At 42.2% G+C, this 23,805-nt stretch overlaps 1 protein-coding gene across 3 annotated transcripts in view; it reads left to right on the top strand.

Moving 5' to 3' along the window:
* Nucleotides 1-23,805, top strand: part of SERPINE2 (serpin family E member 2) — a 75,906-nt gene that overhangs the window by 49,053 nt on the left and 3,048 nt on the right. For all 3 annotated transcript variants that reach the window (XM_004376371.3, XM_023731350.1, XM_023731352.1), the window contains 5 exons: nucleotides 5,021-5,248; nucleotides 12,588-12,785; nucleotides 18,131-18,329; nucleotides 19,140-19,240; nucleotides 21,775-21,861. In XM_004376371.3, coding sequence (XP_004376428.1) covers nucleotides 5,021-5,248; nucleotides 12,588-12,785; nucleotides 18,131-18,329; nucleotides 19,140-19,240; nucleotides 21,775-21,861 — 813 coding nt within the window. The remainder of the gene's footprint in view (nucleotides 1-5,020; nucleotides 5,249-12,587; nucleotides 12,786-18,130; nucleotides 18,330-19,139; nucleotides 19,241-21,774; nucleotides 21,862-23,805) is intronic.

Here is a 23,805-nt window from a genome sequence, read left to right as displayed (position 1 = left end):
ATTAGTTGATTACATTACATTAGATTGTGGTACAGAAGATGATTACAGTACATTGCATTAGCTTACATTACGGAACAGCAACTAGTTGAGTGTTCAGCAAAACCACTGGGAACTATAGCCAAGTTGACCCAAAAAATTAGCCATCACAAATGTGCTTTTAAAATATGTAAGCCGGGGAGGCTGGTGAGTGTGGCCGTCCAGGGCAACATGAGGGAGCCCTTGTGGGGATGGAACAGTTCTCTGTCTTAACTGTGGTGGTGATTACATCTATCTGTACAAGTGATGAAGTTACATAGAGCTACATATGCACACAAGGAGCCCTGGTGGCAGAGTAGTTAAACACTCAGGTGCTAACTAAAAGGTCAGCAGTTTGAACCCACCAGCCGCTCCATGGGAAAAAGATGTAACGATCTGCTTCCGTAAAGATTACAGCTTTGGAAACACTATGGGGTAGTTCTACCCTGTCCTGTAAGGTTGCTATGAGTCAGAATTGACTTTAGTGGAAATGGGTTTGGTTTTTTGGTTTTGGACACACGCACACATACACGCTCGCACACGCACGCACGTCCGCAGAGAGTGGTGTAGAACTGGTTTAATCTGAATAAGCTCTGTGGGCTGTACTCGTGTCATTTTCCTGCTTTTGATCTGGTTCTGCAGTTATTGTATTGTAAATCTGTTGCCGTGGAGTCAGTTCCAACTCATGGCGACCCTATAGGACGGAGTAGAACTGCCCCACAGGGTTTCCAAGGCTGTAAACCTTTACAGATGCAGACTGCAACATCTTTCTCTTGTGGAGCGGCTGATGGGTTCAAACCAACAACCTTTTGTTTAGTAGCCAAGCACTTCACTACTGCCACACCAGGGCTCCTTACACTTATTATAAGATGTTGCCGTTGGGGAAGGCTGGGTGAAAGGTGCCTGGGACCTCCCTGTCGATTTTTTTTTGCAACTTCCTGTGAATCTATAATTATTTCAGAATAAAAAGTTAAAAAAAAAATTCTAAGATCCAGTGGAAAAGGTTTAGTTTTATTGACAGGGAATCCTGTTTTTAGTTAGCTAGAACTTAAAACCTTTGGGAGTAGCACTGTTGTTTTGCTTTAGCTCAGTTTTCCTTACTCAGGGTCATTTTTCACCTGCCTTTCCCACAAGTACAGAGTGTATGGGACCGAGAGCACAAACCGGCCTCTGAGCCCTCCTTTGCCACCGATGTGCACTGTGACTGACCCCTGGTGTCTTAGTCTGTGTTCTCTAAAGGAGCAAAGCCAGTAAAACCCGTGGCCATCGAGACGATTCCCACTCATATCGACCCTATAGGACAGAGTACAGCTGCCCCATAGGGTTTCCAAGGCTGTAAATTTTTATGGAAGCAAACTACCACATCTTTCTCTTGTAGAGCGGCTGGTGCGTTTCAACCACTGACCTTTTGGTTAGCAGCCAAGCGCTTAACTGCTGTTCCACCAGGGCTCCTTCAAAACCAGTGAGATGTGTGTATGTGTGTGTGTATGTATATATGTATATGTATGTGAAGAGCGACTGTAGGTCAGGCGATGAGAAAAGTGAAGGGTCGAGAGAGAGAATGAGCTTTGCCAGAACATCTATATTCTGGAGGCAGGCCACACCCTCAAGGAAACTCCCCTTTCAATTGATTGGCTGGTCGTGTCAGATTACATCATGGAACGTGATTATAGAAGAGCAGCCAGTCCAAAATCAAACCAAACCCACTGCCATCAAGTCTATTCTGACTCATAGCAACCCTATAGGAGAGTAGAAGTGCCCTATAGAGTTTCCAAGGCTGTAATCTTTATGGAAGCAGGCTACCACTTTCTCCTGTGGAGCAGTTTGTGGGTTTGAACCACCAACCTTTCAGTTAGCAGCCATGTACTTAACCACTGTGCCACCAGGGCTTCTGTAACCAGTGCAGTGTCTGCCAAACCACTGAGAATCATAGCCTAGCCAAGCTGACACATAACATTGACCATCACACCAGGCAAATCCTTTGTACCTCTCGGCCTGAGTTACATTTTTGGAGAAAGAGGAAGTTTTACCTACCTGTATTCTTCCACCTCTGCTAGACGAAGTTCAGAGAATCTTTAGATCGATGTGATGGCTGCACTGATGCGTTTAGCAGGAACAGAGGTAGGAATGTGTATACTTAAATGCAAGGCTTAGAGCTGTTCTTTCTGGTTCAAACCACTGCTGAGAATTTGCATTTCCACCACAGATATACTGAATCAGAATCTACAGTTTAACAAGATCCCCAGGTGATTCTAACATATAATAAATTTTGAGAACTGTTCTACTAGTGCTTCTCAGAATTGGTCCCTAACCAGCAGTATTAGCATAGACCTGGGAACTTGTTAGAAATGCAAATGCTCAGCAGAGGTTTGAACCTGAATGAATACGATCGAAGCCCTGCTTAAATGCACCACCTCTTTGTGTTTTCAGCATAACCCACTGCCTAACTGCCATGCCCTGTCTAGGTGACATTAAACTTTTGCACGAGTTTGCAGTTTATTCACCTGTTGCAAGCATGGAAGGACTAAATATTTGGAACACACTGTTCGGCTTCTTGCTTGGAAGTTCAGAAAACACTTAGTAATTTATAACTGCTAAAATTTATGGCCTTTCCTAGTGTGATCCAGGGCCCATCAGCCAATGCAGTTCCAAAATAGCAGCTTGATTTTTACTGTTTGTTCTAATGCTGAGCCACATTAATTTTAAGTTAGATTTCTAAAGTTTTGGTGCTATCGGCCTTTTGGCAACTCTCCAACCCCACCACTACCACCCTTTCTTTCTCCAGAATAGCTAGCAAGCATATTGTAGACTGTAACCTCGGGCATGACAGACTCAGCCAAGAGGAGCCCAAGTGGTTTTTCAGGCCATGATTGGGGCTCAGCCTCTGAGAACTCACAGTAGGATGCTCTTGTTGAAGAAAGAGGGAGGCTAGTTTGGGTCAGTGGAAGGTGATGTGCCCTGATGTTTCGTGCAAGACTCTGTGGCATATGGGTGTGGCAGTGTGGCTAAAATGACCCTGATTCAGAAATGTCTTTTAGCCTCTGAAAGCTACAGTTCCCTTCCTTCCATGTAAAATGGGGCTGTTGACACCCACTGTGCCTGCCCGCCAGAGCAGATGTGAAGGGTAAATTACAAAGCCCTGTACCGTCCCCAGGTCTCCAGCTGGTGTAAACGGTTTGTGCTCAGTAACCAAAAGGCTATTGGTTCAAACCCACCCAGCCGACACCACATGAGAAAGTCCTGATGATCTGCTTCTGTAAAGATTATAATCAATACCATTACCAAACATTTCCATCAAAGATTCTGTAGAAGAAAGCTAAAAAGGGGGGAAATGCAGGACAGCATTTCAAATTCTCATGGATTCCAGACTTTCTGGAGCCATGGAGGCTGTATGAACGCCTGAAACTATTGACCTGAGATGATCTTTAAACCTTAAATCAAGAATATCCCCTGAAGTCTTCTTAAAACCAAAAAATAATTTAGCTAATCTGGTAAAAAATGTCTGCCTTGAACATTGTCCCCTTTCAAGATCGGTCTATATGGGATCAAATTGACAATAGCAACTCGAAAGATAGGAACCTTAGGAGTCAGTGAGTTTATGTTAATGGGGAAGGAACAACTCAGGAAAGGACGGTGAGAATGGTTGCACGACTCAAAGAATGTTATCAAATGTCACTGAATTGTACATGTAGAAATGGTTGAATTGGTATATATTTTGTTGTGTATATTCTCAACAACAACAAAATACATAAAATTTTAAATATATAGCCAAGAAAACCCTATGGAGCTCAGTTTTACTCTGTAACACATGGGGTCTCCATGAGTTGGAATCGACACAGCAGCAACAGATGTCTTGGTTTTATACCTCTTGTGGGTCATGGGAAGCCGTTCCCTGTCCTTGTTCAGGGATTCTGAAGAGGGTACACAGTTTAGAGTGAAAGGCAGGGTCTTCAGGAGGCCGCCAGGGTGACTCTGGCAGGACTGTTTGGGGACGGTGTTATTTTGCAAAGACTCCCAAGAGCTTAGGAAGGAGCTGCAGTTCAGGCTCTGTAGAAACACATTTCATTTTTACAGCTTATTTTCCCTTTTTTCTCCCCCATGCTCTAAAACCAAATGGAGCATATGTGAATAGCTTTGTAAAATAAAGCTTACGTTGCCATAAAATTAATCTCCTCGCTTTTTTGATCAAGTAAAACCACATTGTTCTGGATTGTGACACATGGCAGTTTTTTTTATAGTCTTTCTAATGCTTATTTTATTCATTTTTTTTTTCCAAGATAGAAGCAATTTCATTGTTAAATCTTTGGCAGAAAAGGAAATAGTGCTTAAGATTGGAGAGGGAGGGAGGCAAGGAGGGAAGGGACTGAGAGGTTCCATTGGTTGATTGCTCCAGGGTGACATATGATTGAAGAGCACATCAGCTTTCATACTGACCCAGTGACCAGAAGAACCACCGGGAGAATGAGGCCTAGATTGGGAAGATGTTGAGAATGCCTTGAATGTTGCTAGTTGCAAATACCTTAAGGTTCTGTCCTTACTAGCAAAGTATTTTTAACAACTACTTATAATTTTAGATGCTTCATTTTACCTCTCTCCCCCCATTTTTTTTTTTTTTTAAGATAAGGCCACTGAGAAAGCAAAAGACTTAGTCTCTTCCTATTCAAATTTATCTTGTTTATACTCTTCCTATTTGCCATAATATAAAAGACTTTAAGGTCCCTGGGTAGCGCAAATGGTTTGCTCTCAACTGCTAACCTATAGGTTGGGTGTTTGAACCCACCCAGTGGTACCTTGGAAGAAAGGCCTGACAATCTGCTTCCGTAAAGATTACAGCCAGGAAAAAACCCTATGGAGCAGTTATTCTGTAACACATAGGGTTGCCATGAGTCATAATTGACTCAGTGGCAATGGGTTTGGTTTGTTGTTTTCTGTGAAAGACTTTAAGAAAAAAAGCTTTTCTAAATTCATGTGGACATGTTGCTGCATTTTCTAATTTCCCCTTTAGGAGCTGGCAAACTGTTAAAGAAGATCAACAAGTCCATCGTCTCCAAGAAGAATAAAGATATTGTGACCGTGGCTAACGCAATGTTTGTTGAGAATGGCTTTAAAACGGAAGTGCCTTTTGTGACGAAGAACGAAGATGTGTTTCAATGTCAAGTCCAGAATGTGAACTTTGAGGATCCAGACTCCGCCTGTGACTTAATCAACGTGTGGGTGAAAAATGAGACCAGCGGTGAGTGGCCCCAGGCCCCCAGGAGACATTCTGTATGATTTTACAGTTTGTGAATGGAAGTACACTGTAGACTGAGGGTCAAACTGGCATCTGGAAGGCCAGTGGCCCCTCCATGGAGAAGGGCCTGGGCCCCGGTGGACTCTGTTATTTCTTTTCTTTCCTAGCAGGCCTCAGGACTCTGTCTCCCTTCCTTGCCCTTTTAATGCTGCCACTGCTCACTATACCCCTTGGGGATTTTTCTCCCCATGGTACTGGCAGCAAAGCAGAATACAGACTCTTCTTTCCCTGCTGTGTCCCGTCCCCAGCGTCCTTGCCCACAGGTCTGCTCTCTCGAAGATTGTACTGCTTGTCCCTTTCTGCTTTTGTATCTACTGTCTCCCTTACATGGGCTGCCTTTCTCTTCCTTTAAGATTCAAGATCAACCTCTCTGTTCACCTTCCCCCACCTCTTCTGCCATCTCCAAGAAGTAGCTGCCCGGCTTTGTTGATATGGTTGTCTTTATAACCACCTCATCATAGCTCTTTCCACACCACGTAATAATTCCTTGTTTACATGGACCTCTTCTCCCATTAGACAGGAAATGTCTAGTGTCAGTGGTTTAAATCTGTAAGTTCATAAATGCGAGATCTAGATAGAAACATTCAAGAGGAGAGGTAGGTCTAGAATGACAGAGGAAAGTTAGAAAGATACATTTCAGAATCTTTTTTCATAGAAGGGAGAACTAAAGCCACAAAAGTTGAAACCAAAAAGACTAGGGAGGAGGAACCCAAAGACAAAATTGGAGGGAAGCCTGGCCTTTTGGGATATGTTTCTCCGTCTTGATTCTTGGTGTGCCTGCATTAGAATTACCTGGGCATATGTTTAGAATGCAGATCCCTGTACCCTGAGGGCAAGGCCTAGGAATCTACATGAAAACAAGTCCTCCCCAAATGCGCCTCCATCACCCATCACCGTCCTTACATACATGAATATTTGAGAACCACTAGAGGAACTAGTGACGGATGGACAGAGAATGCTCGGGGTGGGAGGAGACCATAGCCCACCGATGGAATAGGGTGTTCTATATAGTTCATGTTCAGAACAATTGGGAAAATAGGCAACAAGCAGTTGAAAGTATGGCACAGAAATTCAGGAGGGGATTTGAGGATTTGTGCCATGGATTTGAGCATCATCTGTATAGACATGATAGTTGGAGCCATTGAGTCTGTAGAGACTGTGTTCCTCTCATTTCTGCCATTGGCACATGGTGCATCTGTAAACTTAGATATGTGTTTTGAGTCTAGCATTTGCAAAACTACCAACCAGTTGTTTTTTGGACATGTTTATGAGTTCCCTCCAAGTATGGCCTAAACTCTGGGGAAAAAAGAGTGATTAGCTTGAGCAGTGCTTTTCAACCCTATCAGACCCAACTCCGTCTTTTTAAAACAAATACTTCTAATATTCTCTTTACTATCCTGAAATGAAATTCATAGATTATGTAACCTGTGTACATATACACAAATGTTTTTAAAAAATTATTACAGTGTCCAGACTGTAATACAAAGAAAAATGATGTGTATGTGCAGTTCAATAGGTAAATCCTTGGATCCTTAGAATAAGGAGCCCCGGTGGTATAGTGGTTAAGTGCTCAGCTGCTAATCAAAAGGTTGGCGGTTCGAACTCACCAGCCACTCTATGGGAGGAAGATGTGGCAGTCTGCTTCCGTAAAGATTACAGCCTTGGAAACCCTCTGGGGCAGTTCTACTCTGTCCTCTAGGGGTAGTGTGAGTCAGAATCGACTCAGTGGCAATGAGTTTGGTTCTTTTTTTTTTTATCCTTGGAATCTTAACTGTGAACTGCCAGCTACAAAAAAAGCCGACCATCCAGGTGTGTTGTACTGGTCACACCAACACCACAACCTGTGCTGCTGTTGCTGAGCCAATTGTTCTGAAACGAGGCGTAACTTTTGGTGAATTTCTGAGCAAAACAAAATACAGGCTTCATTCGATTTGCATGGTAGATGCATTTCTGGCGAATTTAGTGTACATTAAAAGCCTGCAAAATAAAAATTGTGTGTGTGTGTGTCTGTTTATATGCAAAAAGGATTGCGTTTCTAGGCTCAGTTGATGATAAGCAGATTTTTCATCAATAAAAATATCCAGAGTCAGGCAGGAAGTAGGACAGTTCTTCGAGGTGTGGGACTGTTTCGCACATTATAGGACATGTGGCACCTCTGACCTCTGCCCATGCAACCACAAACACTCCCACAACCTTCCAGACTGCTTCCTCGGGTGAACTGCCACCTTGAGAGGTGCTTGACTACATGATAGAGCTCGGAAGGACCTTGCAGATCAAAAAGTTTGACCAGAAGATTGCTGAGCCCATCCCCTGGAGAGAGTAGGTCCTTCCTTACAGAGAACGGAAGGACCAAACATGAGGGCCATTTCTAGTATGTCAAATGCCATCATGGCCTGGCCGGGTCTGACCTCACCAACCTTTCTGCAGCCTCAGCTCACACCAGCTTCGCCGGGTGCTGTTTTCCAGCTACCCAGCTTCCTTTCAGTCCTCGTACTTGCCATCCTCACTGCTGTCACAGGCCCCCCACAGCTGTCCCCACTGCCTGGAAGGCTTTCCCTTCCTCTTGTCCCTTGTTACTGCTCCTCATTTTTACACCGTCACGTCAGTGGCATAATCATTAAAAGCATAGGCTCTGAATAGTGCCTGAGTTTGAATCTCAGTTCTGCCATTCACTCATTGTGTAACCTTAGGCATGTTAGTTAACCTCCCAGCGCCTCAGTTTCCTCATCTGTAAAATGGAGATGTAATAGTGATATCTGTTAGATTAACTGTAATAGCATTAAGGTTGTTACCAAACCAAACTCATTGCCATCGATTCCAACTCATAGCAATCCTGTAGGACACAGTAGAACTGCCCCATAGCATTTCCAAGGAATGGCTGGGGAATTCTAATTGCTGACCTTTTGGTTAGCATCCGAGCCCTTTAAATGCCACCAGAGCCCCAATTAAGGTTGTTAGGAGGCTATAAATAATACATGTAAAGCATTTAGCACAGTGCCTGCTACTTAGTAAATGTTCATCAAATGTGAGCGTTTTTAGTTATTAGTTCAAGTAGCACTTTCTCAAGGATCTCATCCATCCCTGACCTCGATGACCAGATCAGATTCCCCTATTATTTGCCCTTGTAGCCTTGAAGCATTTCCACTTGAAGGTATTTGTTACAGTTGGTGCTTTACATTTTTTGCAAGTCATTTATGTCGGCCTCTATCTCTAACCCTTAGCTTTTCAAGGGCAGAGTTCATTTTTGTTTTCTTACCTAAAAGAGTACATGGAACATGGTAGGCATCCAAGAATAAGTAAATGAATGGATGGACAGATGGACGGTTGGATGGACAGTGTCTTAGTCATCTAGTGCTGCTATAACAAAAATACCACAAGTAGATAGCTTCAACAAAGAGAAATTTGTTCTCTCACAGTCTAGTTATAAGTCCAAATTCAAGGCGTCAGCTCCAGGGGAAGGCTTTCTCTCTCCGTTGGCTCTGGAGGAAGGTCCTTGTGATGCATCAGTCTTCCTTGGTTTAGGAGCATCTCAGCACAGGAACCTCGGGTCCAAAGGACGCGCTCTGCTCCCAGCACTGCTTGCTTGGTGGTATGAGGTTCCCCTGTGTCTCTGCTCACTTTTCTCTTTCATATCTCAAAAGAGATTGGCTTAAGACACTATCTAATCTTGTAGACCTCATCGGTATAACTGCCGCTAATCCGTCTTATTACATCATAGTGATAGAGTTTACAACACATAAGGAAATCACATCATATTACAAAATGGTACACGATCATACAATACTGGGACTCATGACCTAGCCAAGTTGACAGATGTTTTGGGGGGACACAGTTCAATCCATGACAGATGGATACATACTTACAGCAGTTGTTGGTGACCGATGTCCTAATGCCTCCTTGCCTCTAAACTATGCATTTCTTATCTTTCTCTCTTTGTCCGCTTTCTTTTTCTCTTCATTTCATCATACCCCCTGATTAAAAATCTTAGTCCTACCAGTGGCAGTCAGAGTCATTATCTCTGCAAAAAAAGAGCAGAAGAGGTTTCTTCAAACACTCACTGGGCATTGACTATACACTCAGCTTGGTGCTGCTGTTGTTAGGTGCCATCAAATTGATTTTCAACTTACAGTGACCCCACATGACAAAGTAGAAATGCCTCATAGGGGTTCCTAGCCTGTAATCTTTATGGGAACAGATTGCCAGGTCCTTCTCCATGGAGCAGCTGGGTGGGTTCTAACAACCAACCTTTTGGTTAGTAGCCGAGAGCTTAACCATTGTGCTACCAGGGTTCCCTTGAGCTCGGTTGGTGCTAGAAGTGATAAAAATGAGTGACGATGTCCTTGCTGTCATGCAGTTCAGGGTTTATTTGGGGAAGACAAAGATGTTAAATTTGACTAGCATCAGGTAGCACAGATGTAATGGTGGTGCTAAGCATTGGGCTTGAAGGAAACAGAGGAGGTGTCTCCTGGGAGATAAGAAAGAGAGAGAGGATTATAGGAAAAGGGAACCACTGAGCTGTGTCTTCAAAGCTAAGTAGGGGCTGGATTTGGTAATGTTCAAGCAAAGACAAGAAACAACATTCACTATCAGGGAACCAACTCTAAGGGACTTGCTGCCGCTGGAGCAGAAGGTTCTAACTTCTGTCCCAGAGGATAGCGTCTGCCTGCACAGGTGGGCCTTCTACTTAATGGTGGCTATTTATAGCTTGGAGTCCTGGGTGGTCCTCATAGTTAACAGGCTCACTTGCTAACTGAAAATTTGGAGGTTTGAGTCCACCCAGAGGCACCTTGGAAGGCCTGGCGATCTACTTCAGAAAAACCAACCACTGGGAGAGTACGGCCCCCGGACACCCTTTTAGCTCAGTAATGAAGTCATTCCTGAGGTTCATCGTTCAGCCAAAGATTAGACAGCCCCATAAAACAAAACGTGACTAAGAGGACACAGCAGTCCAGGGACAAGGACTAGAAGGCAGGCAGGGACAGGAAAGCTGATAATAGGGAACCCAAGGTTGAGAAGGGACAGTGTTGACATGTCGTGGGGTTGTTAACCATTGTCATAAAATGATATGTGTACTAACTAATTAATGAGAAACTATTCTGTAAACCTTCATCTAAAGTACAGTAAAAAATAAATCAGCCACTGGAGCACAGTTCTTCTCTGACACACATGGGGTCACCATGAGTCAGAGTCCCCTCCAGGGCAGCCGAGTTTTTTGGGTTTTTTTTTTTTAATTGCTTGCAGATTTTCCTCCTGTATCCTGACTTAAGGTAGCGTTGGTGCCCTCTTGTGTAAGTAACAAGCAATGATGAAACTCTCTTACTCAGCACAGTTACCCTGACTTACTTAAACATTTGTTTATTCTACGTCAGAATCTTCTTGTGCTTCCATCAGAAGGGTTTAAAGCTTTGCTAATTCGCTGCTGAATTAGACGTTCTTTCTTCTTCAGAAACAGTTGTTTTTACTTTCGCCACTTAAAGCATAATAACTGGCATTTATATCATGTATTACCTTTTTTTTAATCTACTTTGGCTAAAAGCTGCACTGAACTAGCTTTAGGTATTAGTGATCCTCATTCAAAAAAAGAAAACAGCTGAATCTTCAAAGACCAAGCAGTGTGTTGGCTGTTGAGTCTACCTGCTAAGCAGCTGATGGGTTCAAAACACTGACCTTTCAGTTAGTAGTCAAGAGCTTAACCACTGTGCTACCAGGGCTCTTTAAGGACCAAACAAAAAGAGCCTAAATAAAAACCAAAGCATCAACCAGAGATAGCACTTTTGGAAGGACCTTTGTGGTCTCACAAGAGCATCCGGAAACTAGATGGACCATTCCCAACAGCCTGTGAAGCGCCTTTTCCTTCCAAATTAGTTCTAGGAGAGACACCCTTTTTTTTTTTTAATCTCTGCAATATTAGCACCTTGCTCGATGCCTGGCCCAGAAATTTTGATACCGATTTTTAGTTTCAGCTCTTCTTAAGTAACTCTGAGACCTTTGGTAATCAGAGACTCCAAACTAATCTTCAGCATTTCTGAATGCTTCAGAGTAATCGAGCATTTGCCCTTGATAACGTTGCTGAAGTGAAGGTTAAAGCAACTCAGTTGTTAAGAACAAAACAAAACAAAAACTTTTGTTGTGCTGACCAGGAGCCCTCATAGGCAGTCAGTTATTATCAGAAATAGGGAAACTGATTATTTAGATCAGAGACTACAGCCTTCAGTATGGATTACAACTCAATGTAAAGAAAACAAAAATCCTCACAACTGGACCAATAAGCACCATCATGATAAATGGGTAAAAGATGGAAGTTGCAAAGATTTCATTTTACTTGAATCCATAATCAATACCCATGGAAGCAGCAGTCAAGAAACCAAGCGATATGTATTGCATTGGGCAAAATCTACTTGAAAATGTTAAAAAGCAAAGATGTCACTTTGAAAACTAAGGTGTGCCTGACCCAAACCATGGTATTTTCAATCACCTCATATGCATGCAAAAGCTGGACAGTGAATAAGGAAGACCAAAGAAGAATTGATGTATTTGAATTATGATGTTGGTGAAGAATACTGAGTATACCATGGATTGCCAGAAGAATGAACAAATCTGTCTTGGAAAAAGTACAGCCAGAATGTTCCTCAGAAGCAAGGATGGCAAGACTACGTCTCACATACTTTGGACATGTTATCAGGAGGGACCAGTCCCTGGAGAAGGACATCATGCTTGGTAAAGTAGAGGGTCAGTGAAAAAGAGGAAGGCCCTCAAGGAGATGGATTGACACAGTGGCTTCAACAATGGGCTCAGGCATAACAAAGGTTGTGAGGATGGCGCAGGTTGGGGCCGTGTTTGTTCTGTTGTACACAGGGTAGCTATGAGTCGGGACTGATTCGACAACACTTAACAGCATGAGTCGGAACTGACTTGACTGCATCTGACAAGAACAATTATTATCACTTATTTCAATGAATACATTTTCTGAAACATGGGGCTTATAGGGAATTAGCTATAGAAGAATTTCTTGATGAGAAGTTTAGGAACCCCTGAATAGAGGATTGCTAAAGTCTTTTTCCAATTTTCAGGTTTTTAACCTCTTTTCAACTTTATTTTTTAGCAGGAAGAAAAAAAATTAGAAAATATAAAAGGTGTTTTTATTTTTGTTTTTTTAAAAAAGTCTTCTTTTTCGGATCTCTCATACCCCTCCCTTTGACTTTTCATTTTACATGACCAGCAGATGCCTTTTGCCCTCAGATCAGCTGCCAGTACTGAGGTTTTCTTATTCTTGACCTCACAGGTATGATCGATGATATCCTCTCCCCTGATCACATCCGTGGCCAACTCACCAGGCTGGTCCTCGTCAATGCCATCTATTTTAAGGGTTTATGGAAATCACGGTTTCAACCTGAGAATACAAAGAAACGGCTGTTTGTGGCCTCTAATGGGACATCCTATCCAGTGGCGATGCTAGCCCAGCTTTCTGTGTTCCTGTGTGGTAAGTCTGTGCTTGGGGAGGCCTGGTTCTCAAACATGTTGGCAGCAGAAAGACGGTCAACTGCTTTAGCTCAACTCCTGGAGGAAAGCTGACTTTTTAAAAAAAAATAGAAGGCAGGGAGAGGGGAAATTGAGGTTTTTAAAAATAATTCTGTTAAGTCTTTGTATTATATACAAAGGTTATATATTAATACTTAACACATATAGGCTTTTAGGTTGACAATTTAAAGATGAAAAGGACAATTCACAAAACAAGAAATGTAAATGGGCATTAAACCTATGAAAGCATTTTCAACTCATTCGCAATCTTACATCACCAAATTAAAAATAAAAATGAGATTTCTTTTTCACTTAACCAGATTAGCAAACATTACAAAGATTGACAAAACCCTCTCGTGGCTCTTGTTTTGAGGGAAGTGGGAACCCTTGAGACCTGCTGATGGTTCTCTCCACATCTGAAGATGTGGCAGTCTGAGTCTATAAAGACTTACAGTCTTGAAAACCCTATAGGGCGGTTCTACACTACCCTATAGGGTCTCTATGAGTCAGAATTAACTCGATGGCAATGGATTTGGTTTGGTTTGGTTTCATTACGTTCTAGGCTTGGGACCTTTTCCATGATATATAAATATATGTGAAACTTTACCTACATAGGACTACACTGTGATTTCTATTCTATAATGTCTTTATTCATTAGACAGTATGTCATGCAGGCCTTTCTGTGTCAATTCATGTGGATCTACTTGATCCTTTTATCAAGTTAAATCTTATTCTGTGGTATAAATATACCATAATATCCTATGGATGGCCGTTTACTTTTTTCCTTGGACAATGCTGGCATGCACATTCTTGTACATAAATCTTTAGATACTTGTGTCAATAGTTCTAAACGTAGTTTCCTTGAGTAGAAATTGCTGAGCCAAAGTTGTTACGAATTTTTTTTTATGGTCATGAAATTAGACATTAGAGACTTGTTTTATTTTGAAAATAAAGAATTCACAAAGAATTCCCAAATTTATATTTTCAGCTCACATCTCTCCTCTGAGCCTCCTACCTCATACCTGTCTACCCATATTGCTTCTCTACTTGGTTGCCTATTAAGTTCTAGTTCCGTCCCAACCCATTGCCACTAAATTGATTCCGACTCATAGCAACCTTATAGGACAGAGTAGAACTGTTCCATAGGGTTTCCAAGGCTGTAATCTTTATGGAAGCGGACTGCCACATGTTTCTACTGTGAATTGGCTGATGAGTTCGAACTACCAACCTTTTGTTAGCAGCTGTGAACTGGCTGATGAGTTTGAACTACCAACCTTTCATTAGCAGCTGAGCACTTAACCATTGTGCCACCAGGACAACTTCTAGTTCCATAGGCTCAATATATTATTGCTGTCTCCCACCTAGTTCTCCCCTTAGTGTCTCATAACTCAGCAGATGACACCAGTATTTGCCCAGTTGCTTAGGCCATACCTCCTTCCCCATCAACTCCCGCTTTGCACTCCAGCCTAGAATATAGATGGCTTCCTGCAATGGCATCTATTTGTTGTTGTTGTTTTTTATTATTTCCATTTCCAGTGAAGTATATATATATTCTGAGCAGCTCCCTAAAAGCTGATGAAATCCATAAAGCTCTTTGTAGTAGAAGGTAATTAGAGGGACTTTCATCTATAAAGCTTTCTTGATATTAAGTATTTAAAACATTCTCTCTGCTCCTACAAGCTGGGAAGAGTGCTTAACATTTCAAGAGAGCTCCTGACTTCCTCCTTTGTAAGACGTAAAGTGGGAGCCAGGGTGCTTCCAGGGGCATACCAGAAACACTGGGCCATACCAAAAACACCATGTACAGAAAGTTCTACATCTTCTCTGTATTTTTCATGCTTGATCCTTCACTTACTATTCCTCATGAGAAGTTTGTTGAACACCATTCACTTCAGAGAAAAGTTCTTTTCCCCTTCTATCTCTTCCCTTCTTTTCAGAATGAATGGTCCTGCTTCACATTTTTATACGCAAGAGAAATTATCCCCGTTAAAGAAGACTCAGTCTACTTTCCATGTGTTAAAGAATAGGGAGCCGGGGGCAGGTCATTTTAAAGGGAAGCAGACTGGGACAATGAGAGAGAGGCCCCCAGACGCCCTTTCCTTTCCTGACTTCCTGCCCAGGAGCTGTCATGCTCCACTGCAGCAGGCGTGGTTTCTCTGGGTGGATCACTTCTGGGTTTAGACTCTGAGCAGTGATGGACCATTCAAGAATTGAAGCTTTCCACAAAGCTTCTTGCATTGTCGATATAAATTTCTGCTATGTGCCAGATTCTGTGCTGTGCCCTTTGCATGTATTATTTAATTTTTGCAACAACTCTGTAAGGTAGGTCCTATCATTACCCCATTTTAGAGATAAAGTAACTAAGACTTGAAGGTAAGGAACTGGCCAAGCTCCAGAGTTAGTGTGCCCCAGAGCCAGGATTTGAATCCAGTCTCATGTCCTTAACCTCAGCACGTACGCTTTTTAAAAAGATGCTGTGAAAGCAGTTCTTTGGTGGCCAGGTGGTGGGAGAGGAAAGGTGTTACTTCCTCTCCCACCTCCTCGAGCCGTCAAGGGGAGATGGACCTGTAAGGAGTATGCATGGATGGGTCCCGGCAACTTTGGTGATCAGCTCACATGATCAGAAGCAGAAATGAGGCCAGGGAGATATCATTCACCAAGCACATGTGAGTGCCTGGATGCAAAATTGTTAGTGGTTATTATTAATTTTTTCAGCAAGTGACATGTCTACATGAGAATGGGTTAACTGGTGCAAGTAGAAGCTGTCTCCTATCCTCGTACACACCCGGTTGGTAATTCATAACCCTGATCCTTATTGTCAGGACAGGAAACATTTCTAGAAGTGGCTAAATGCCTCCAGGTTCTTATTTCATGCCCTAGAGCAGTCATTTATTAACTACTTCCCAGAACTCCAAATTTCTAAAAATTAGCTCTGGCAGACTGGGGACTTAATGTTTTCTTTGAGGACTTGTTGGGTGCCATTGAGTCGATTCCAACACATAGTGACCCCATGTGACAGAGTAGAACTTCCCCATAGGGTTTCCTAGACTGTAATCTTTACAGGAGCAGATCGCCAGTCTTTGTCACATGGAGCAAAAGGCTCATTAGTAAACGATTTTTTTCTCACTTTCCCATTGATTTTTCAGTTTCTGCCAAGGCCATTTCGTTATACAGGGTTAAAGTAAAGATGGAACATCCTATCTTTGATTCTTAGGTAGCTCCAGGATAGAACCCAGGGTAAACAAGAGTTCAGGGGTATCTCCAGCTGAGGCAAGCCATACGGGGCTACTGACCAGCCCTGTAGGCAAAGGCATTGGGGCGGGGAATAGAACACGCTGAGCAACCCCACAAATTGCCAACGTACTTCTTCCTTTAGAAGAAACTGTAATGCCATTCTGCAGTGTCATATATTCTAATAGATGCACTATTTTAATCATATCTTACAGCTAGAAGTATTTGTTATATAACAAAGACAAAGAAAGGTCTGTCTCTTTCTGTCCCTTGCTCTTTTTCTCTCCCTCCCCACTCTGTGGAGAACTTAGCTCATTGAAGGTCTCTGTTTCAAAGGAAGTAATTGGCAAAAGTCATCCCTGGAGAAAAGACCAATGGCAATCATGAAATAAACTCTCTTTTCTTGTTCTTAAACATGTTGCCCTTCTGGGTCATTTAGAGGAAGATAAGGAAGAGGAGGTGGGGGGATCAACCTTTATTGGGTGCCCACCATGGGCCAGGCACTATTCTAAGTACTGTGTATATTTTTTCTCATTTAAGCACATAGCAACTCTATGAGGTACACGCTTTTACTATCCTTGCTATCTACATTCTACATACAGGGAGACACCAAGAGGTAAAGTAACTTCACCAAGGTCATAAAGTATTTAATAAAACATTTCAGAAGTCCACCATAAAATCATGCTGATTTTCCACTACTAATTTTTATAACTCCTTGCATTAGGTTCCTGATGTAAGGTGTTCACAGGCTCCTAATGTGTGCTCTGTGGAAAGCTCGTTCCTCAGGGTATTAGTAGCCTCTCTAGGCTCCTGGGCCCTGAGAGGGCCTTCTCGCTGACGCTCTTCCGCCTGAGCGTCCGTCCACCATAGTAGGTCACTACTCGGGCTTCTCAGTTATTAAATATTTTGAGTACCGTCCTTGAAGAGATTTTTTACATGGAATAAAAATGTTCTAATGCCAAATTAGTTTGGGAAACATGGGCATAACTACATGGGGTCGATACGAGTCAGAATTGATACAACCAACAACAAAAAACAAGTGACATGATTTTATTTTTTACTTCACAGTGTCTGAGAGCCTTTACAGTACTGATATATATTAGAGATCTTCAAGATGAATTGAGTATCCAATGTTTTCTAAACCTCCTAAGATATGGAATCCTTTTTGTCTATAGAACATCTTACAGGTTGAGTGTTCTCTAGGCAGCCTTTTGAGAAATGCTGGTTTAAATCATTCTTGGTTTTTCCTTAGTAAGCAGAAGTACTACAAAGTATCCAGAGTCCTAATTATAGGTACTAGAATGGGTAAAGAGTATGGAGTTGGGATAGTGAAGTAAGAAGACAGTATTCGACATTAGACATACCTGAGTTCAAGTCCTGGCTCTGCTACTTCTTAGCCATTTGTCCCTCAGCAAGTTACTTAATTTGTATATGTTGTAGCCTCCCCATCTGTAAAACGGGGCTGGTACCTACCTCATGGGGTGCTGTGGACTCTAAATGTGTTGAAGAAGTTGGTTTGGGCCTGGCACAGAGTGGTCCCTAGACAATGTTATAAGCCTCTTTCCCCTCCCTTTTCATCACGCACACACACAAAGCCTCCAAGGGAATGATCCTAACAGAAGATATGAGCCTTATAAACTAGGTAAATTCTACTCAACAGAATTAATTTGATTCTACTGATGCCCAAAGGCATACTGTTAAGATACGTCTAAAAAAATCCATTGCTGTCTAGTGGATTCTGACTCATAGCGACCTGTAATACAGAGTAGAACAGCCCCATAGGGTTTCCAAGGAGCAGCAGGTGAATTCAAACTGCCGACGTTTTTGGTTAGCAGCCAAGCTCTTAACCACTGCACCAGGGCTCCAAGATACATCTAGACTGAAGAAATACAGTTCTTCACCAGGGGAGGAAAAATTGTTTTTATCTTTGTCCTTCTAAGGAAGCTATTTTTGGAAAAGGCAGGTTCTCAAACTGAATTGCCCTCTTCCCCCTGAAGCTCTCTGGTGACCAGCAACTACTCATGCCACTTCTGGAAGACACCAAGGACACACTGACCCTGCCTCTGATTTCTTTAGGGTCCACAAGCACTCCCAATGGCCTGTGGTACAACTTCATTGAGCTGCCCTACCATGGGGACAGCATCAGCATGTTCATTGCACTGCCGACCGAGAGCTCCACACCCCTGTCGGCCATCATCCCCTACATCAACACCAAGACCATAGACAGTTGGATGAGCATCATGGTGACCAAGAGGGTACAGGTGGTCCTGCCCAAGTAAGTACCAATATAAATGAACAACATAGCGGTATCGTTGGCCCTGGTGGGTGAGGAACAGGCAAGTTGCCCTTATAGCCCATCTGTGATGAGAATCTGCTCACCTCCTTGTTGCTCTCCCATAGGATGAAGTAAAATCTGATAAAATATCTTCTGATAGGTTTAATAACTGACATACTTAAATGTTTAAAACCACGATCAACTGTGGTTAGACCACCACCAGGCCAGGCAGTCCACAAATACCCAAGAAGACCATATTATACCCACATATAATAACCACTTCACCTCTTCTGGATGCTTGCCCTCATTTTAACCGTAAAATGCTTTCAGAAGAATCTCAACATGAACTAGTAGGAATGTGTTGCCTCTTTTGACCACCCAATTCCAGTAAGGATGGTGGTTCTTACTGCAGCCAAGATGAATGGTTTTTTGGTTGAATATGGGTAAGAAAAATAGATATTCCACAATACTGGGTACTTGTTAACACCCTGCCTGTACCTCCATATTAGCATAAGAGAAGGCGCTTTTGTAGATCTTCCTAAGCATTGGAAGGGAACCCATTGTACATGTGAGTGAGCGCACTCCCACTTGCTGTTGGTAGGGACTGCTTATTTTGCCCACTAAGTGTTTGAGAGATGGGGTGTTCTCTATTTACATGGTAGTTTAATCTTGGGATTAAAATTTAAGGTGTAATTTAGATTGGTGTTCGGATCATACTGTAAAAAATTTGATTTTGGAAATATGTTTCCAGCAGCACTGATTATATCACTATCCATCATTTATAGTGTATATTTTCTGCTTTCTTGCTAGGTTTACAGCTGTAGCAGAAACAGATTTGAAGGACCCGCTGAAAGCTTTTGGCATTACCGAGATGTTTGATCCATTAAAAGCAAATTTTTCAAAAATAACAAGTACGTTCAATTTAAAACTTATTCTTAAACTTGAAAATGTTAGAAACTGAGCCTCTGATGTGTTCAGAGAGAAAAAATTAGGATTAGGAATGTGTTGTCCTCAAGCTGTCCAAGGTTTAATTTGATAGATTGCCAAATGATACTGTTGATCCTTGGTTATTTAAATGAGTGTAACTCATTCATCCTTACACTTCACATGTACATTTCATGTGAAACCCAAGTGACCTACACGGTGAAATATTTCACATATGGTCTCTATTACCTAAAAATTGACTCTTAGTTGGAGATTGGGCTCTTTTTTTTCCCCTAATGAAAACATCTTCCCTGTGTTTGAAAAATCAAGACTTTTGAGCTCTCAGATGCCTGCTTGCTTCTACACGGCAACATCAGGCATGTACCCTATCCAGATACATGTTTTGGCATTTCCATGTCAGTTAATCTGAAATAATGTAAATTCAGATGAGTCTGATTAGAGCTCTTCCTTGCCAAAGCAAGTAGAACATAGCTGGTAGTATATCCCTTCATTTGCCAATATACTTATCTTTTTCTAGAGTTATGTTTGAAAGGTCAGTTCTTATCTTTTAAATTTAGAACTTAGCAACCTCTTCCCATAAAAGGGACACAGTGAAACATTATTTGTACTCCATTTTATATTTTTTTCCCTTGAATAATGAGAAATTAGTCATTAACAACCTTAACTGCCTATTAGTGAATACCTGTATATATCTGTTTTGGGACAAGCACAACTCCTCTGGTGAATTTGCAGGTCCGTGGATTTTTTTTGTTTTTCCTGTCTGTGATTTTTTTTTTTTTGTGAAAATATACATGGAAAATGATACACTGTTTCAACAAAGTCTACATATACAATTCAGTGACATTGTTTACATTCAAATTGTATAACCATTCTCTCTATCCTTTTCCAAATTATTCCACCACCATTAACGTAAATTCATTGCCCCCTAAGCTTCTTATCTAACCTTTTGAGATGCTGTTGTCAATTTGATCTTGTATAGATAAATATTTGAGACAGCACAATACTCAAGGCAGACATACTTTACTAATTAGACTAAACTGTTGTTTGGATCAAAGCAGACTTCCAGGAAGAGTTTTGGTTTGAGGTTTAAGGTTTAAAGATTATCTCAGGGCAATAGTTTTGGCTATTCATCCAGCCTCAGTGGCTCCAGAGAGTCTGAATTCCATTGAGAATGTGTAATTCTGTTCCATTTTTTCTGCCTTGATCAGGATTCTTCTACAGAATCTTAGATCCATGGATATTCTTGATACCCTTAAAGCTCTTGCTCCTCAGTCTCTGATCCTCTGTCCAGCAGCACTGTCATCATCTGGAAACTTGTTTGAAATGCTTGTGCTTGGGTCTGACTCAGACCTACTGAATTAGAATCTTCGTTTTAACAAGATTCCTCAGCCCAATAAGGCTTGAGAAGCTCTGTTTTAGTGGGTAATATCCCCTTTGAGGTTATTGTTTGTAGCCTTTCCTGGCCCCCACATTCTTCTGTGAAGCACTGAGAAACCCAGTGACTTGGAGTCCATAAACATGTATCTTAGTCACAATCAGTCATATTAGAGCTAGGCATCACTGGGGACAATTAAAAACCAGATGGCACGAAAAGAACTTTTTCCCCTATGCATCCAAACCTGTGTCCCGTCAGGGCTAACATTAACTTCAGTTCAGATTCTCCTTGGAAGCTACACCCAGTGGGTATTGCTGGTTTGGTGAGGATTTGCTGATTAGAGAAGTGAGTTCACTAGAATGTTCCTGAGACACAGCTGCATTTGAGTCTGGTCCTCCACAAGAGTCTAGACACTTCTCATACTTGATGCTATTCTGTCTCTAACATGCCCCTGAGAAGAGCAGCTTCTGGTGTGAAAAGCCAGTACTTACTCTGTCACTAACTGGCTGTGTGATTTTTGAGCAAATTTCTTAACACTCTGGGCTTCAGTTTCCCCATCTATAAATGCTGTCTGCAATCTTTTTGGAAATCCTGGTGGCGTAGTGGTTAAGAGTTCGGCTACTAACCAAAAGGTTGGCAGTTTGAATCCACCAGGCACTCCTTAGAAACCCTATGGGTCAGTTCTGCTCTGTCCTGTGGGGTTGCTATGGGTCGGAATCAAGTCGACAGCACCGGGTGTGGTTTTTGGTTTTTCAGCAATCTTTTCTGGGGCATTTGCAATTGAAAACGGTATTGCTGGCTTTCTTCTGGATGACTGGGATTCCTCTTTAAAGTTCTGCTCTTTTCACTTTTTTTATAAAATTCTTAGTGATCAGAGTTGAATTGATAGAGACACTAAAACAGCTGGGGCCTGGGACTCTACCCCAAAGTATCACAGTTCACTTAGCAGAAACGGAAATTAACCACAGGTGACAATCATCCTACAGCCATCAGTCACCAAGATTGAAAGAGGTCACTCCTGATGCCTTCTAAGAATTGGAATTTGGATGGCTTGGAGGTTACTCCCCCAACTGAAGGGACGGCTTGCATTTCAAATACTGTTTTTTATTTATTTTCTGGAAACAGGGTCAGAAAACCTTCATGTTTCTCACATCTTGCAAAAAGCAAAAATTGAAGTCAGTGAAGATGGAACCAAAGCTTCAGCAGCAACAAGTAAGCACAGGGTCCTGTGGCGGGACAGGCTCCAGGGTGGGCAAGCAAAAGCGTTCCTGCTCCTTCGTCGAGTCACCAAATAGGTTGTTGTTGTCACTTGCCATCAAGTCGATTCCAACTCAGGGAGACCCCATGTGGGCAGAGTAGAACTGCTCCTTAGGGTCTTCAAGGCTCTGACTTTTCAGAAGCAGATTGCCAGGACTGTCTTCTGGAGCACCTCTGGGCAGGTTCAAACTGCCAGCCTTTTAACTAGTAGTCAAGCACTTAACCATTTGTGCCACCCAGGGAAATAGGTAGTGATCCCTATTTCAGGCAGGCACTGTGAGTTGCCCCTTGGGCCACAGTGGTGAATATAGATCAGGACCTGCACCCATGGAGCTCAGATTCTGTTTCGTTAAGGAAAAGCACTTCCTTGAGGACAGGAATCAGCAAAAGTTTTCTCTAAAGACCCAGATGGTAAGTCCATCATTTCAGCTTTGCAGACCATAAGGTCTGTGTCATAAATGCTCAACTCTGTCACTGTAGCATGAAAACAACCATCAACAATAGAGATGAATGGGTGCGGCTATGTTCCAATAAAATTTTATTTACAAAAACAGCATTTGGTCCCGCGGGTTTGGTGCAGGAGCAGTGGTTCGCTGATCCCTGCCCTAGGAGGATAAAGCACATTTTGCCTTCTGTTGGTAGAAAAGACCAATCTTCAGATTGAAGCAGAAAATAATAGCAAGTACTTGGAGGCTAATAGAGTAATATTATTCTATGGGACAAAGTGAAGCATTAGCAAGCATGTATTGAACTGAAGCAGGACTGCTAGCTGCCTTGCTAGATAATTAGAACATCCACATCTGCTTCTTCCTCAATGAAAAAAGATAATAGAACAATCTTAAGTTGTTTTTCTTCCCCCTCTAATTATCCATATGAGATGGGATGAATAGATTTGACTATTCCATGAGCTCATAAAGCATCTGTGTTAGCCACACTTGCAGCTGGGTTGAATTATTTCTGATTATTAAAAGGTACCATTTATATTCAATGAAAGATACTTAATTACCTTTCTTGAATAAGCATTTACTTTTTATTCCTTTAAAACAACATCTAAAACAAAGACACAGAACAAGAGGGCTTGGCCATTTAAGATGGCTTCTCGCTTTTTTAGGCAGATATAAGCAACATCTAAATTTTGCCTAAAGTTAGCGACCAATTTTGCCAACTAGTGGAACTGTTAGGACCATCTATATAATACTCAGGGCTCAGTGCAAAATGAAAATGCAGAATCCCTTTTCCAAAACTTACTAGGAATTTCAAGACAGCAATAGCAGAGCACTAAACCAAGTGGGTGGCCCCCATGAGTATGGGGCCCTGTGCCAATGTCCAGGTCGCGTGCCCATGAAGCCAGCCTTGCTCACTATTGATTTGTTGTTAATAACCTTGGGTCGAATAGCTTACCCTGGCATAGCTGCATGTTTCCTTTGTAACATCAAGACCATGTCATCAATACTTTCTGGGGGGCTGTTTCAGCAGGCATACAGTAGTTACACAGGGTTGGTCACATCATATACCTACCCTGCTGCAAAACCTTCCCTTCTTTTCCACTTGCCAGCGAGTCAACCCCGATTCACGGCAACCTGTGCTCTGTAGGGTTTCCAGTGGCTGATTTTTCGCAAGTATATCACCAGCCTTCTTCCAAGGTGCCTCTGGGTGGACTCAAACCAACAACCTCTAAGTTAGCAGCTGAGCACGTTAACCATTTGTACCACCCAGGGACTATCACTATCACAGGCTTGTTAAATGGAGGTCACCATCAGTAAACATGACAGAGTAGGCATATCTGAGACCCAGGAGCCTGAAGAAGTTTTCTTTTTGGGTCAGGTATCTACACCTGATGAGTTGAACAAAAATATAAGGTACTAGGTCCCAGATGAATAATATCCATTGCCACTGCAC

Source organism: Trichechus manatus, unplaced genomic scaffold (assembly GCF_000243295.1).
Source record: "Trichechus manatus latirostris isolate Lorelei unplaced genomic scaffold, TriManLat1.0 scaffold00041, whole genome shotgun sequence".
Classification (NCBI taxonomy): domain Eukaryota; kingdom Metazoa; phylum Chordata; class Mammalia; order Sirenia; family Trichechidae; genus Trichechus; species Trichechus manatus.
This window is presented reverse-complemented; position numbering and strand designations above follow the sequence as displayed.